The sequence below is a fragment of the Mustelus asterias genome, chromosome 7, assembly GCF_964213995.1.
Source record: "Mustelus asterias chromosome 7, sMusAst1.hap1.1, whole genome shotgun sequence".
Lineage (NCBI taxonomy): Eukaryota > Metazoa > Chordata > Chondrichthyes > Carcharhiniformes > Triakidae > Mustelus > Mustelus asterias.
The window spans coordinates 53,799,672-53,816,642 of record NC_135807.1 but is presented as its reverse complement, the minus strand read 5'-3'; the positions used below and the strand labels follow the sequence as shown (position 1 = coordinate 53,816,642).

The window sequence follows — 16,971 nt, the reverse complement described above, 5'->3', positions numbered from 1 at the left end:
TGATGGATTGGCCATGCTAAATTGCCCCTTAGTGTCCCAAGATGTGTAGGTTAGGGGGATTAATGGGGTAAATGTGTAGGGTTACAGGGATAAGGCAAGGGGTTGGATCTGGATAAGATGCTCTGTCAGAGAGTCGATGCAGATTCGATGGGCCGAATGGACTGCCTCTGCACTGTCGGTATTCTATGATTCTTCGATCTCATTGTGTTGGAAACTCCTTTGATTCCTGTCTCTGAACATAAAAAGATGAAACAACATGCCTTGTGGAAAGTTGGGTTCTTAAAAGAGAAGATTTGAGGACTTTTGCTGAGGTTTATAAATCAGAAATGTTGGTGTATAGGAAAATTCTAAGATTTTTAAAATTAAGTAAGATGATGCTGATGTGAGCGAACATTTACCTTGCCTGCTGATAAAATTACAGATTTAACTGTATGATTTTGGTCAGAAAGTTTGTTCTCCATGTTTACCTATTTGTGAAATAGAACAGCTCAATATTTCAGGTCTGACTTTGTCTCGAGCTTGTTTCACTGGAGAAATTGAAGAAATACATGTTCCAAAGTTGTAAGTGTCTAGTTCAGTAAATGTCGTGTTCAAGTTATTGGTGTTTTTTACTGTTACTCTTCAAATTTTGCCATAATGCAATGCCATCATCAATCCCCATAAAAGTAAAATGCTCAGTTGGCTTATAGGAGCAGACTGAACTTCATAGCTCCATACTTTCACTATGTAATTACGTTCAATTTTTTTTCCAGAGAATATTAACAAGCTTGGAATCTACACGTTAAAACTGCAAGTGGTGTTAAATGAAAGTAACGCGGATACTTATGCAGGAAGGCCTCTTCCAAGCAGAATGTTCAAATTCACTGTTACAGGTAAAAAATCAGTTATTTTACACTTATTTAAAAAAACAGATAGGAAATATGTCTATTTCAAAAAATTATTATCATTAACTTGTATTTTTCTTCTTTTTGTACCTTGCTGCATTCCCCATTTTGTTCTGATCATTTTTTTCTCAAGCAAGCTGTCCATAGTGATAATTTTCAGGTATCCAGCATTAGCACTCTGGTCAGGTACAGAGTGCAATACTTCATAGAGTAAAGGCCCCTCTACTTGACCAAACTGTAGAGAAGCATCTACTTGTGCCCCCCCCCCCCCCACTCTCCCCCAGCATTTTTAATAAGTTTGATACATTTGGCAAAACAATTCTTGAGAGTAGGACGTTAGTCTCCTTGTTTGTCCATGCATACCTATACTTTAGAAGCCAACTCTTGATTCCAGCTTTATGAAAGTGAGTGGCTCCCCAGAATACCTGCCTTCCATCTTTTGAAAAGGGATGCATTTTCAAAAGCACCACTACAGAAGGTGTATGGTGCCATAGTGGTTATGTAACTGGACCAGTAATCCAGAGGCCTGGAGCCATGTGTTCAAATCCCACCACACAACAGCCAGGGAATTTAAATTCAATTAATTAATTGAACCAGAAATAAAAAGCTGGCATTATTAATGGTGATCCTTAAACCACGGGATAGTTGTAAAAAGCCAGCGATAAGTTATATATTTTAAGGGAAGAAATCCACCAACCTTGCATCCCGAAGGTAATTGGGATGGGCAGTAAATTGATCATGCCAGTGATGCCCATATCTCATGCTTGATCAAAAAGAATCTTTAATGTCATTGTCATTCCTTTTCTACGCAGACATTTGAAGTTGGTTCTTTCAACATGGCAGCACAGTAAATATTGGAACTGACAAGCCAGCTCACTTCTGAAATTGTAAAATATTCATCTTTATACAGTTACTTTCAAATTGCAGTTAGCTGAACTAGGGACTCCCTGATTTACATAAGAAATAGGAGCAGTCCATTCAGAAGTTTGAGTCTGCTCCACCATTCATTGAGATCATGGCTAATCTTCTACTGCAACAACGTTTTCTTGCACTAGCCTCATTTCCCTTCATGTTTTTAATATGTTGAAATCTATTAGTCTTAGTCTTGAACATATACTCGCTGACTGAGTTTCCACAGCCCACTGGGATGGAGAATTCCAAATATTCGCCCCCTCTGAATGAAGAAATTCCCTCGCATCTCTCCTAAATAACCTGCCCTTTATTCTGAAAGTTTGTGCCCTGGTTCTGGACACCTCAGCCGGGCCAAACATTGTTCCTACATCTACTTTGTAAAGCCCTCTAAAAATTTCATATGTTTGAATGAGATTTTCTCATTCTCCTTTTTCTTATGTAAATCGCAGGGTCCCTTCTGAAGTCCAGAGAATAAAGGTCCAGTCTATTTAATTGTTCCTCATAGGACAATCCCTCTATCCTAGGAATTAATTTGGTGAACCTTCATTGTTTTTCCTCTATGGCAAGAAGAACTTCCCTTGGCTGAGGAGACCAAAATAGCACGCAATGCTCCAGGTGTGGTCTCACCAAGGCTCTTTAAATTGGCATGTTAGCTTTCAGTGACTCATGAAGCGGACATCCAAATCTCTTTGAAGTTCAACATTTGCCAGTTTCTCCACATTTAAGAAATGCTCTATATTTCTGTTTTTCCTACCAAAGTGCTCCAGATTCTATTCCATCTGTCAAATTTTTGCCTATTTACTTAGCCTGCCCAAATCCCTCTACAGCATCTTTGCATCTTCCTCACAACTCTCACTTTGACCTCGTTGTTTTTGTCACCTGCAAACTTGGAAATGTTACATTTAATCCTCAAATCCAGATCATTGATGTAGATTGTGAATACCAGTATCTCAGTAGTCACAGCCTGAAATCGCCTGTTTATTCCTACACTTTTTTTCTGTCTGTAAACCAGTTCTCAATCCATGTCAGTATATCTCTCCCCTCCCCCTCCCTCTTCCCCCGCCCCCAACAAATCCCATGTGCTCTAATTTTGTTTACTAACCTCTTGCGTGGGACTTTATGGAAAAGTTTTCAAAAAATCTAAATGTACTCCTTATCCTCATCAGTTCTGCCAGTTACATCCTCAAAAACCCGCAACAGGTTTGTAAAACAAATCCATGTTGACTCTGTCCAGGACACTCTCAAACCATTATTTTCTAAGTGTCTTGTTATCACACCCTTTATTGTCAGCATTTTCCCCACTGCTGATATCATTCTAACAGGTCTGCAGATCTCCTGTTTTCTCTCTTCATTAGAGGGTGGCAAGGTGGCACAGTGGTTAGCATTGCTGCTTCAGTGCCAGGGACCTGGGTTCAGTTCCGGCCTTGGGTGACTCTGTGAAGTTTGCACATTCTCCCTGTGTCTGTGTGGGTTTCGTCTGGGTGCTCTGGTTTCGTCCCACAGTCCAAAAATGTGCAGGTTAGGTGGGCTGGCCATGCTAAATTGCCCTTTAGTGTCCCAACATATGTCGGTTAAGGTTATTAGCAGGGTAAATAAGTGGATTATAGGGGTAGGGCCTAGGTGGAATGCTCTGTCGGAGAGTTGGTGCCGCATTGATGAGCTGAATGGCCTCCTGCACTGTAGGGATTCTATGATTTGGTATTCTTGAGAATGTCCTGATGTGTGCATCATGAAAAGCTTCAACGTGTATTTTCTTAAATAATACTCAAGTACTGGACTACCAAACAATTATTTGTATTGCTCTTTATTTATTAGTGTCACAAATAGGGTTGCATTAACACTGCAATAAAGTTACTGTGAAAATCCCTAGTCACCACACTCCGGCGCCTGTTCGGGTACAGAGGGAGAATTTAGCATTGCCAATGTACCTAACCAGCACATCTTTTGGACTGTGGGAGGAAACTGGTGTACCCTGAGGAAACCCACGGAGCCACAGGAGAACGTGCAGACTCCGCACAGACAGTGACCCAAGCTAGGAATCGAACTCGGATCCCTGAAGCTGTGAGACATCAGTGCTAACCACTGTGCCGCCCTTGTTACATTTCCTGATTTATACTGTGATTTACATTACTACTGCTGTTTGGTGACCTATAAACAGGTCTCGCCAATATTTTCTGACTCTTGCTATTTCTTATTTCTACCCAAACTGATATTATGTCGTGATCTTTTGAACTAAGGTCATCCTTCACTGCAGTGCTAATGCCCTCTTTGTTTAACAGAACTATCCCACTACCCTTTTCCCCAGCTTCTTGTCCTTCCTGAATCTTGCATATCCTTGGATATTCAGGTCCCAGCTTTTGCTTAATTGTAGCCAAAGTCGTGGCTGATCAGTTAATGCATGTGGATTTCTAATTGAGCTGACCATTCACTTGTTTTTGGTATATGTTTAATTTTTATCAGTTGATAATTTTAGTCAGAGTGCAAATTAAATTGGTTCGTACAAAGTTAGTGCCATATGAACCATTCTATACTGCCATATTTAGTGATTGGCCAAACTTGATCGGCCAGACTAACTGAAATGTTAAAGAATCTGTTGTATGTATGCATCCCATTGTGATTGTGATAGGTTATCGGGTTTAAAAAGAGATGTATACTTTAAATTTCTTGAAATAGTTTTGTAAATGAGCTAAAAGAAGAGTATTTCACATGTTTAGAAGCAATATATAAGTAATGTGCCTAGAACACTTTTTGAAATTCATTCTTAGTAGTGGGTTAGTGGTTATGTTAATGAGACTATAGTGATATTAATGGTGTAAGTGTGACATCAATAGTCAGATGACCAAGAAGCTGCTAGAGAGCTACTCACAAAAAAATTAGTATTATAAATATTAAGTGCATGATGCCTTGTAAGTAGTTTTAGTGAAATCATACCACTTATCTACGTCACTTGTGGACTAAGCTAAGCCTCTCCGAAACATGGCGGCAGCGTTGGAGGTCACAGTTCAAGAGGCCACAGATTGGTGACCCACGCATAAGGAATTGGAGCAAATAGAATTCTCAGCACTGATGATCAAAAGTACCTCAACAAGGGGGTCAGACGCATGATATCAGTAACTCCTGAACAACCACTATCCCTTCCACAGCCTTTCCAACACATTGAAGATCCTCAACAGGGATAGCAATGGAAGAAACAGTTCAAAATTCATGGTCTGTACATCAAGTTCAACAATGCATTGTTGGCTCTTTTGCAATACATAGAAGATTCAACTAGATCTGGAGTTGTGACAACAAACCTGGTGTACAGTTTGGAGTGACGTCGAGACTTGGAAGGGGTCATTTCCAGCATGTAGGCCTAATGTCGGGAGCCCTGCCCCAAGAAAAGGCCCACCATGACTGCATCCTCCCACCTGTTTCAGCAGCACTAAAGCACAGCACTGCTGCACAACATGCCCAGCAGGGGGAGCTGAATGCTTTTGCTGTGGCAGGACTGGACATTTTAAACGATTGTGCAGATTTTTAAACATAGTTGAAAGGAACAGCAAAGGAACCAGCTTTTCAAATCTCTGAAATACAGCAGTTAAAAATAGGGACATTCAGAATGAAGAGTTTCTGGAGGAAATGCAAGACCCCATCAAACACTTCTGGTCTGCAGAGTTGGATATGAAAGGTTATAGAACAGAATTTAAGCTGGACACTGGTTGCAGTCATGGGGGGTAAATTTTCCAGTCCTGCTCGCTGCAGGCAGATTTGGTAAACCATTTAAAAGCTGTTGATCTCGGGTTGGAATTTTCATTCTCGACGTTGGTGCAACTGGAAAATCCCACCCGTGGTCTTGTCAGACAAACTGCAACGGCTTAACAATGTAAGTATACAGCCATCAAAATTAGTTACAGGGTGCAGGAGGCACAGACCTTAAAGTGAAGGACCAGATCACTTAAATGCAAAGAAATTAGTGAAACTCGATATTCTGCAGAATCAGCAGCTCTCCCTGATAGGGCAGCATGTTCAGGCCTTGGTTTCGTACAAAGAGTGGAAAGGTAGCACGAAAGGTAGAGTTTCTAAATGAAGGGCTGTGACAAGTGGTATTCCTCAGGGATCAGTGCTGGGACCTTTGCTATTTGTAATATATATAAATGATTTGTAGGAAAATATAACTGGTTTAATTAGTAAGTTTGCGGACGACACAAAGGTTGATGGATTTGCAGATAGCAATGAGGACCATCGGAGGATACAGCAGGATATAGATCGGTTGGGCGGAGAGATGGCAGATGGAGTTTAATCCGGATAAATGTGAGGTAATGCATTTTGGAAGGTCCAATACAGATAGGAAATATACAGTAAATGGCAGAACCCTTAGGAGTGTTGATAGGCAAAGGGATCTGGGTGTACAGGTACGCAGGTCACTGAAAGTGGCAATGCAGGTGGAGAAGGTAATCAAGAAGGCATACGGCATGCTTGCTTTCATTGGCCGGGGCATTGAGTTTAAAAATTGGCAAATCATGTTGCAGCTTTATAGAACCTTAGTTAGGCCACACTTGGAATATCGTATTCAATTCTGGTCGCCACACTACCAGAAGGATGTGGAGGCTTTGGAGAGGGTACAGAAAAGATTTACCAGGATGTTGCCTGGTATGGAGGGCATTAGCTATGAGGAAAGGTTGGAAAAACTTGGTTTGTTCTCACTGGAACGACGGAGGTTGAGGGGCGACCTGATAGTAGTCTACATGATTATGAGAGGCATGGACAGAGTGGATAGTCAGAAGCTTTTTCCCAGGGTGGAAGAGTCAATTACTAGGGGGCACAGGTTTAAGGTGCGAGGGGCAAGGTTTAAAGGAGATGTGCGTGGCAGATTCTTTACAGAGAGTTGTGGGGGGGGGTGGGGGGTGTGTAAGTGGAAGCGGATACGGTAGTGACTTTTAAGGGGCCTCTTGACTAATACATGAATAGGATGGGAATAGAGGGATATGGTCCCCGGAAGGGTAGGGGGTTTTAGTTCAGTTGGTGCAGGCTTGGAGGGCCGAAGGGCCTGTTCCTGTGCTGTAATTTTCTTTGTTCTTTGACAGGACAGCAGAGCAGTGATTAGGAGTGAATTTCCTTGGTGGTTCTGGAATTTGGGAAAGCTCAAAAGTGATTATCACGTTAGTCTGCTCCCAGATGCCAAGCCGTCTGCTTACCCCGAGGGGGGAAAAGTCTAAGAGCAAAATCAACAAGATGCTGCATTGAGGGGTTGTCGCTCCAGTATCTCCAATGTGGTGCTTGGGGTTAGTCATTATCCTTAAACCTAGCAGCAGTATCAGGCTCTGTGATGACCTGACTTAGCTAAATAAAGCTGTCCAAAGGGAGATGTACCTATTGTCCCTTTATTGATAGTTTAATGGAATTGTCCAAAAGTGTCCTTTTTATGATGCTGGATGCCAAAGAGTGAGTTTTGGCAGATTTGACCAAGAATCAAGGTTGTTAACTACATTTATTACTCTCTTTGCTCACTTTTGTTTCCTTCATCTTTTGGCGTATCCCCTGTCCCAGAAATCTCTCAACAAACTGTCTAATATCCTTGAAAGAACAACATGATCAGAGAGTCCAGGAGATTTTAAAAGCTGTTGAACAAGCTGGTCCCACCTTGAAACCCACCATTAGCTTTTTAGGTCACATTATCCAACAGTAGATTCCCAGAAGACTAAGGTAGTTAAAGGATTTCCACAGCCTAAGAACATTGTGGACGTACAGCAATTTTTCTGCAAAGTTTATCAGATGGGGAAATGTATCCCACACCTGTCTGAACCTCTAAAACAAAAGGTCAGCACTGCATAGAGGAGTTGAACAGCAGAACGCCTTTCTCAAGATTGAGTTGTTAGCTGTGACCACTTGGAAGAGACTACTGACCTAAAATAGCACTGATGCATCAGCAACAAGGCTTGGAGAAATTCTGCTGCAGATCCAGGAGGGTGGCAAGAGAAAACGGTTTTACTATGCTTCCTGATCATTAACAGAAACAGAATAGCGCTGTACAATGATGTAAAGGAGGCACTAGCTGCAATATTGGCCTAAGATATTTTCTTTTAATGGGCTCGTAATTTAAAGGAGGGAGGCAAAAACAGGCTAACTATAGGTCAGTTAACTTAACATCTGTCGCTGGAGGAATTTTAAGTCCATTATAAAGGATGTAATAGCAGAACATCTAGAAAAACATAATACAATCAAAAGAGTTAGCACGGCTTTGTGAAGAGCAAATCATGCCTGACAAGTTTATTAAAATTCTTTTGAGGTGGTAATGAGCAGGATAGGCAAAGGGGAACCAGTAGATGCTATGTACAGTGGAACCCCGATTTAACGCGACCCGATTTAGCGCTAATTCGGATATAACGCGATGAATCATTGGACCCTTTTTTTCCCGCTAAAATTTAGCGAGACCCCGCTTTTTTCGCGATAACATTTATGTACCCCAACCATCGCGTTATAACAGGGCTGCACTGTACTTGGATCTGCAAAAAGCATTCAACAAGGTACCGCATAAAGGGCTAATTAAGATGAGATCCAATAGTGTTGGGGGTAGTATATTAGCATGGATAGAGGATTGGCTGACTAATAGAAGACGAGGAGGCATTTTCAATATGGCAACCTATAACTAGTGGAGGGCCACAATTATTTACAATATATACTAATAACTTGGGAAAGGGAAGTGAATGCACTGTTACCAAGTTTGTGATCGGTGGGAAGGCAAGTGGTGAGGATGACGAGTCTGCAGAGAGAAATAGATAGGTTAAGTGAGTGGGCAAAAACTTGGCAGAATATAATGTAAGAAAATGTGATGTTATGCACTTTATTGGGAAGAATAAAGGAGCTGAATCTTATTTAAATGGCGAAAGACTGCAGAAAGCTTCAGCACGGATTTGGGCATCTTTGTGCATAAATCACAAAAAGCTCATGGAAGTTCAGATAATCAGGAAGGCAATGAAGTATTGGCCTTTAATTCAAAGGGAATGGGGTATAACAATAGGGAAATTTTGCTAAAACTATGCAAGGAACTAGTTGGACCACACCTGGAATACTGTGAACAGTTTTGGTCCCTTTATCTAAGGAAAGCTATGCTGGCATTGGAGGCATTCCAGAGAAGGTTCCCTCGGTTGATCCTGGGTATGGAAGGATTTTGTAATGAGAGGTTGAGTAAGATGGGTTTGTACTATTTGGAGTTTAGAAGGACAAGAGGCGACCTTATTGAGAGATATACTATTCTCAGGAGGCTTGGCAGGGTGAATGCTGAGAGGTTTTTTCCCCTTGTGCGAGAGTGTAGGACCAGAGGACATAATTGCAGAGCAAGGGGTCACCCATTTAATGCAGATGAGGAGAAATTTCTTCTGAGGGCAATGAATCTGTGAAATTCTTTTCTGCAGAGGGTTGTAGTGGCTGGGTCGTTGTTCAAGGCTGAGATAGACAGATTTTTAATCAGTGAGGGAATCCGTGGTTATGGAAATATGGTCGGAAAGTGGAGTTCAGAGCTATCAGATCAGTCATGATCTCATTGAATGGTAGAGTAGATTTGCTTACATAAAGATTTTATGCTTTCTGTTAGTATTTTGTAATTTATAAGGTCTTTGACTAAGATTAATCTCAATTTTAATATCTATGTTGATGTTTTTGTTAAGAGGGAAAACCTGATAAATTTACAGTTGGATTGCTGGATCCTCCATTTCGCATTGGTGTGCCTTTCAACATTCCTCTCGATTTGCAAGATGAATTTGGGCATTCTACACAGCCATTACCTAGTATCGAGCCAATTGTGGAGGCAAGGTATTGCAGATATCAGTTTGCGTTGTATTCTAAATGAACATTTGGTGTGTCTCTTTAATTCCCCCTCCATCTTTCTTCCACTTCCCCTTACACCCAGACAGTGCAATATTTATAAGGTCTTTATTAAATGTTTAATCTTCATTCTAATATTCAGATTTCACACTATAGTAAGTCAAGTATTGTAGAAGTTTGGCCATATTGCCGGCCTTTGTATATCTGCTGAATAATTTAAAATGTAGCACTTATTGAAATGCACTAAATTTGTTGTGAATAATTTGCCCTAAGAATAAATTCCTTCTCCAGCTAACTCATTCCCATATTAAGTCAGTGCACATTTGAAACATGAATTGCAATCAAAAGAAGACTTCTTCCTGGCTGTTTAGGCCTATTGTATAAGGTTTTGAAGTCCTAATCTAGATCCCAATAGGGTACAATAAAACTACCCTACTTAGAAAGTTCACTTAGAAAATCCACAGGTGACTGCTGGGGGAATTCAGGTGCTGATTTAATATTTTTTCAAGTAGAGACTGGCCTTCACTCTAAAACGATGCCCTCCCAGGACGAACCCCCAACCAAGGGAAACAACTGCTTCCTGCTCACCCTATCTACCCCCCCACACACACACTATTCGATACCTCAATCATATCCTTGAGGGAAACCCAAAAGAGAAGTACTCACTCCACTCTCACGATACCTGGCACTCTCTCACACACGGAAACTCTCTTGGTCCCCAAAGAGCCTGAACGTCTCCTTTGTTAACCACTACCGCTCTAGGCATTGACAGAATATTTCAGGATCCTACCCAATGCAGTACACAAGCCCCCTCCCTCAGGTCTCCTCAAGTTTCCTCTTTCCCCCTCACTTACCCCAGGAACAAAAGAGCCCCGAAAACTCCAGGGAAGAAGACAACAAGCCACAGTACAATGGCAAGGCATCACAAGGATTGGACGTGAGCCAGTCAAAATGTGGCAGGGAAAAGGGAGATGTCCTCTCTCTCTCTGACCCCAAAAACTGAGAATAAGATGGTCAATGATGAAGCGCTGTTCAGATAGTTTGATTAGAAAACAGCTTAGAAAATTCTGCTCAACAGCTTCATGTTGAAAACTGAGATGACTAAGTAACTTGACTTTGGAAGCTTTGAAGCTTTAAATAGATTCCCATGCCACTGGCAAATGACTTTCATAATCTTATTTTAAAAAGGCTGGTTCGTGAAAAAGCAGCCAGTTTGCCTGCAGAATGTCCTAAATTTACAATGTATTGACACCTCGATAAAGCTTGTCAAAAAAGTTAAACAGCATGAGCAATTATAGACTGAGGAGAATGCTTTAGTGTGTGCTGACCAAACAATGTGTGAAAGCATTCATAAGGGAAAAGTAAGAACATAGGAACAGAAGTAGGCCGGTTAGCCCCTCAAGCATGTTCTGCCATTTAGTTAGATCATTGAATTGTTTCTTAACCCCATCTTAGTTTCATAACCCTTAATACAGTTGCATAACCAAAATCTATCTTCATCAATCTCAGTTTTGAAATTTTCATTTGTTCTAGCCTCAACAGCTTGGTTGGGAAGCAAGTTCCAGGTTTCCACTCCCCTTTGTGAAGAAATGTTTTCTGACATTACCTCTGGCCTACCTTTTATTTTTTTTTAAATATTCCCCCGTTGCCTGAACTGCCGCTTCATCAATGACCTGCCCTCCTCGCTGATGATTGCACGAAGTTCAGCACCATTTGCAACAACTCATACTGAAGCAGTAGCTGTCCATGTGCAGCTTGACCTGGACAACATTCAGGTTTGGGCTAATAAGTGGCAAGTAGCATTCGTGCCGCACAAGTGTCAGGTAATGACCATCTCCAACAGGAGAAAATCTAACCATTTCCCCATGACATTCAATGGCATTGCCATCACGGAGTCCTCCATTATCAGCATCCTGGAGGTTACCTTTGACCAAAAAGTGAACTGGACCAGCCATATAAATGCAGGCCAGAGGCTGGGAATTTTGTATTGTGCAATCCACCCAAGCCTGTCCACCATCTACAATGTGAAGTTGCCGGCGTTGGACTGGGGTAAACACAGTAAGAAGTCTCACAACACAAGGTTTATTTGGTAGCAAAAGCCACTAGTTTTCGAAGCGCTGCTTCTTCATCAGGTGAGTGGGATCTCAGTTCACAAACAGGACATATAAAGACACAAACTCAATTTACAAAATAATGGTTGGAATGCGAGTCTCCACGGGCAATCAAGTCTTAAAGGTACAGACAATGAGTGTGGAGAGAGGGTTAAGCACAGGTTAAAGAGATGTGTATTGTCTCCAGTCAAGCCAAGATCCCACTCACCTGATGAAGAAGCAGCGCTTCAAAAGCTAGTGGCTTTTGCTACCAAATAAACCTGTTGGACTTTAACCTGGTGTTGTGAGACTTCTCACCATCTACAAGTCAGGAGTGTGATGGAACACTCAAGAAGCTGAACAACATTTGGGCCAAAGCAGCCCGCTTGATTGGCACCCTATCTACTGCCTTAAACATCAACTCCTTCCACCATCTTACAAAGTGACAGCAATGCGCACCATTTACAAGATGCAGTGCAGCAACTCTCTGACTCTTTCGACAGCACTTTCCAAACCTATGACCTCTCCCACCTAGAAGGATGAGGGTAGCAGAAGTGGGAGCACTACCACTTGAAAGTTCCTGTCCAAACTATACACTCTCCTGATTTGGAACTGTAACTTTGTTTCCTCAATGTCGCTGGGTCAAAATCCTAGAACTCCCTCCCTGACAGCACTGTGGGTATACCTACACCTCAGGAACTGCAGCAGTTCAACGCAGCTCCACCACCACCTTGAGGAGAATTCTGGATGAGGAATAAATGTTGGCCTTTCCAGAGACACACACGCCGCATGAAAGAATAAAGAAAACCCTTGCATTAAAAGAAATGGTTTCTCTCCTCTCTCTCTTTGCTCACCCCACCCCTCCGCCAGCAAATTCGTGAATTAGATTAAGCATTTGATTTGCTTTCCCCTTAAGTGTATACAAGGGAATATAAGACTAGTTTATTCAACTGTTCCTCAATTTAAACCTTTTGACTCTGGCATCATTTCTGATGAATCTGTATTGCTCTGCATCTCTTCCAAGGTCATGTCACCTCCTGAACTGATACGCAGGCTAAATGCCATTCCCGAGATGTAGTCAAACCAGAGCTCTGTACCACTAACTTTCACACCTTTGTATTTGCCAAATTGACATCTCCACTACAATTGTTATGTCAAAATTACATTAACTATTTCATGGTACTTAGAACATTAGAGAATGAGTTGATGGAAGTTTGTAAGTCCTGCAAATGCTGAAAATCTGAAATAGAACAGAAAATACTGAAAGGACAGAGCGGGGCAGAGAATTGAAATGGCAGCTGTCAGGCTTGAAGTTAGGAAATACAGCTACACATAGTGACAGAAGTTTGGAATTCTCTCATTTTCAAACGATAGTTAACGCCAGGTTAATGAATTTCAAAATCTGAGACTAGTAGATTTTTGTTATCCGAAGATATTAAGGGATGTGGGGCAAAAACATGCATATGGTTTTCGGTCACAGATTAACTGTAATCTGGCTGAATTGAGGACTAGGCATGAGGGGCTAGTAGCCCACCCCTGTTCCTATGTTTGTAATCATAGAATCCCTACAGTGCAGAAGGAGGCCATTCGGCCCATCGAGTCTGCACCAACCACAATCCCACCCAGGTCCTATTCCCGTAACCCCATGTATTTGCCCTGCTAACCCCCTGACACTAAGGGTCAATTTAGCATGGCCAATGCACCTAACCAGCACGTCTTTTGGACTGTGGGAGAAACCGGAGCACCTGGAGGAAACCCATGCAGACATGGGAAGAACATGCAAACTCCACACAGACTAAGACCCGAAGCTGGAATTGAACCTGAGTGCCTTGCGCTGTGAGGCAGCAGTGCTAACCCACTGTGCCACTGTGCTGCCCCAATAGATTGGACAAGTCAATTATGGGCTAGGAATAAGAAGAATGTGAAGCTCTTACAGGGTACTGCTTCAATCTGACCCAGAAATATTTGTTTATAATGTGTATAAAACTGTAGTTGTCCCATTCCTTACACTTGGTTTATAGTTATGGTATGGAATGTAACTCTTTCTAATTTAAATGTACCTTGCAGTGGGTTGGATCTACATTATGATGCCTTCATTGAAAAAGGAACAAATTTCATCATTAAAGGTGTAACAGCCAGGGGTCATGTGACCAATTGCCAAGGCAAGGTATGTTTAATTTTCACAAATCCTCAAAATCTTCTGTAGTTTTCATACTGCATTTAACCCTTTTCCTGTTGCATGCAAATTGGTATTGTTGTCTTAACATGTAGTGTTAACTGTGTGCTGCCAATATCTTGGTTTATTTTAAATTTTGTTTTTTATTTCAGTTGGCCAAATAATCAGCCGCCAGTAAATGGAGTGATTGCAAATCAATAATTTCTGTACTGCTTGTGTAATATGGAATGATCTTCAGATTCGCATGGGATTTGACAAGCTAGATGCTGAGTGGATGTATCCACTTCTGGGGGAATATAGAACTAGGGGCACTGTTTCAAAATATGGCAGCCCAGAAACCCATTCATCTGTTGAAAACCCAGGGAAAGTGTTGCTTCATTGACAGCTCTGGTTCTTTAATTTCTGCTGTCAATTGCATGACGTTTGTTTACACAAGGTTGAGGGGTTTCAGGCAATTGCAGTTTGTGTTAGTGATACTTTGTTGTGTCTGAATGATTGACATTTTTATTGTCCATATACTCGTAAAATGACTTTTTTAATATAGTGAATGACTTTCTTTAAAGTTTTTACATTATCACTGTCGGGATCATTGGTCCTATGCAGTGGATCAACAGGCATTGGAATGCCATAATCTGGCATTGAGAATGATGGGCCTTGGGGGCTGGGTGAGGGCCATTGCCTGTCATAGGAGACATGAGTCATGGGGTAGGTGGGATGCATAGCCTGATATGGGGTGCCAGAGGAGGACCTTTTGAACTTGCCTTTCAAAGGATTTCCTCGTGAAAGCCATAGTTCATGGCACCTCTGAGATGCTGTGAACCACGACTCTTTGAAAAGTTGGCTCAATTCCATGAAAATTGCAGAGGACATGCCTGTCCCCACAATGGAGCCAATTCAGTCGGAAGTGCCGGGTGCAGGCTTGCCGGAAAATCAGATAGGCTAGGAATGCAGTCAAGAATCCCAAAGCAAGACGTGCCTGTCATTGTTAAAGGGCATCGAGTTACCCTAACTAAGTGAAAATCCAGGCCGCCTCCTCCTCAGTGGCATTAATCTTTGGAATTCTTTACCCTCAAACAGTGGATGCTAAGTTATTTAACACGTTGAAGACTTAGTTAGACAGCTTTTTGAACTGCACGGGGAGGGTGAGGCTATGGGGCTAAAGGCAGGAAATTTGAGTTAAGGCCATAATCAGATCAGCCATGATCTTATTGAATGGTGGATCAGGCTCAAGGTGTCATATGGCCTACTCTTTCTTTTATTCTTGTGTTCTTATTGTTGAGTTATTTCTTTATAGAACTTCACTCTTAAAGTAATCTTACCTGGTTTGAAGGAGGATTCACAAACGTTGAAAATTAGGCTATTGCCTGGTAAGTTCCTGCATCTCTCAGATTGTTATAGATTTATTATATTTTTTGTTGTACATTTTAAATTAAATTCTGGTATGTTATCAAGCACCAATAGCAGCATTTTATATATATTTGTAAAATTTGAGGGAAGGGAGTTCAGAAGCTCAAAAGCTATTCTGTCATGGTTGGTTATCATATATATTGGAGTCAGGAGGGTGATTGCATGGTCACCTGTCACATTTCAGCAAGTCTCTGAAGCACTGAATGGGACAGATTTCTTGCATATGATCTCCTTAATGCAGATCATTCGTGCTTTCTCAGCACTGATCCAAAATGCTTTCCTGATCATCTACAGAGATGTAAGAGCATGCATATAAAATTGTTTGACCCTACTTAGTTATTCCAGTTAAGGCTATTACATTTGTAAGTTCAACAGCACAATAAAATTCACCTGGTTTCTTAAAGATGCATTTCTTGATGATTTGTATGTTTAGGTTCTCCAATATCAGTGCAGTAATTCTCTTTCTTTAGCTTGTTACTGAATGTTCTTTGGAAATTTAAAAAATGAAGCCCTCATCAACTCTTCAATTTTGTTTATGATCAGAGGCAGGTGATGGAATTACAATTTGTACAATTATCTCCAACAGAGTCAGCATTACAAAATCCCTCTAACTTCTGAACTAAATCAGCTACCTCAGGGGTTATTGGCAGTATTTGAAGTGACAAGTACAAATAGAAAATAACATCCCATGGATTCTTATTCAGCAGCCCTCACCAGAATTCTCCATGGTTCAATATTAGTTCAACTTTGTTCTCAACAATATCATACTCTTTGCACGGTAAAATTGATATATATCTTGGTGTGTGACCTTTGAGCAAAGCCGCCAGAATAATTCAGTCCCACATGTATTAGTTGTACCGTGCATTTAACTATTCTGTGCAGAAGCCCCTGCCAGTTCCAGATTGAAGTATCATTTGTTCAGTGAAATGGCATTCAGCCATTCTGGACATCAGCGTAGACTACTATCAGCATATAGGAAATGACTTTTGCCCAGTGCTTGCTGAAAAGTAATTCCCCTCTCCTGCTTTGACTGCACCCCTCACCATCACCAAAATCATGCAAGCTAACACACTTTTGTATCAAAGTGTATCGTTGCATTCTTGTTTGTGCTCCTCTTTCTTGCGCTTCCCTCTCCCAAACAAAAGACATTTGAAATGCGTTTGAGGGTTCTATGTAACACCTTAGGGCCAGCATGATGGCACAGTGGTTAGCATTGCTGCCTCAGCGCCAGGGACCCAGGTATGATTCCTAGCTTGGGTCACTGTCTGTGTGGAGCCTGCACGTTCTCCCCGTGTGTGCATGGGTTTCCTCCGGGTGCTCCAGTTTCGTCGCATACTTCGAAAGATATGCTGGTTAGGTGCATTGGCCATGCTACATTCTCCCTCAATGTACCGAACAAGTGCTGGAGTGTGGCGACTAGAAGATTTTCGCAGTAACTTCATTGCAGTGCTAATGTAAGCCTACTTATGATACTGATAAATAAATTTTAATTTTAAAAAGCTTTTCCAATCTGAACAAGTGACATTTGGTTCCAGCCATGGGTGGTAGATGGGTGGTCGAGTTGCTAACTATTCTGGGACTAGATGTGGAGGTTTGCAAACCTTTTATCTTCCTCCACCCCATATCCAATCAAAAGGATAAACGGACCTCAACAGGAAGGAAGGAACCAGCAACAGTGACAACCATAAACAAGTAAAGACAT

General features: G+C 41.6%; 1 protein-coding gene across 2 annotated transcripts in view; it reads left to right on the top strand.

Moving 5' to 3' along the window:
• The window catches only part of smchd1 (structural maintenance of chromosomes flexible hinge domain containing 1), a 202,740-nt gene that overhangs the window by 82,297 nt on the left and 103,472 nt on the right, over nt 1-16,971 (top strand). For both annotated transcript variants that reach the window (XM_078216072.1, XM_078216073.1), the window contains exons 20-23: nt 753-872; nt 9,440-9,584; nt 13,754-13,853; nt 15,157-15,229. In XM_078216072.1, coding sequence (XP_078072198.1) covers nt 753-872; nt 9,440-9,584; nt 13,754-13,853; nt 15,157-15,229 — 438 coding nt within the window. The remainder of the gene's footprint in view (nt 1-752; nt 873-9,439; nt 9,585-13,753; nt 13,854-15,156; nt 15,230-16,971) is intronic.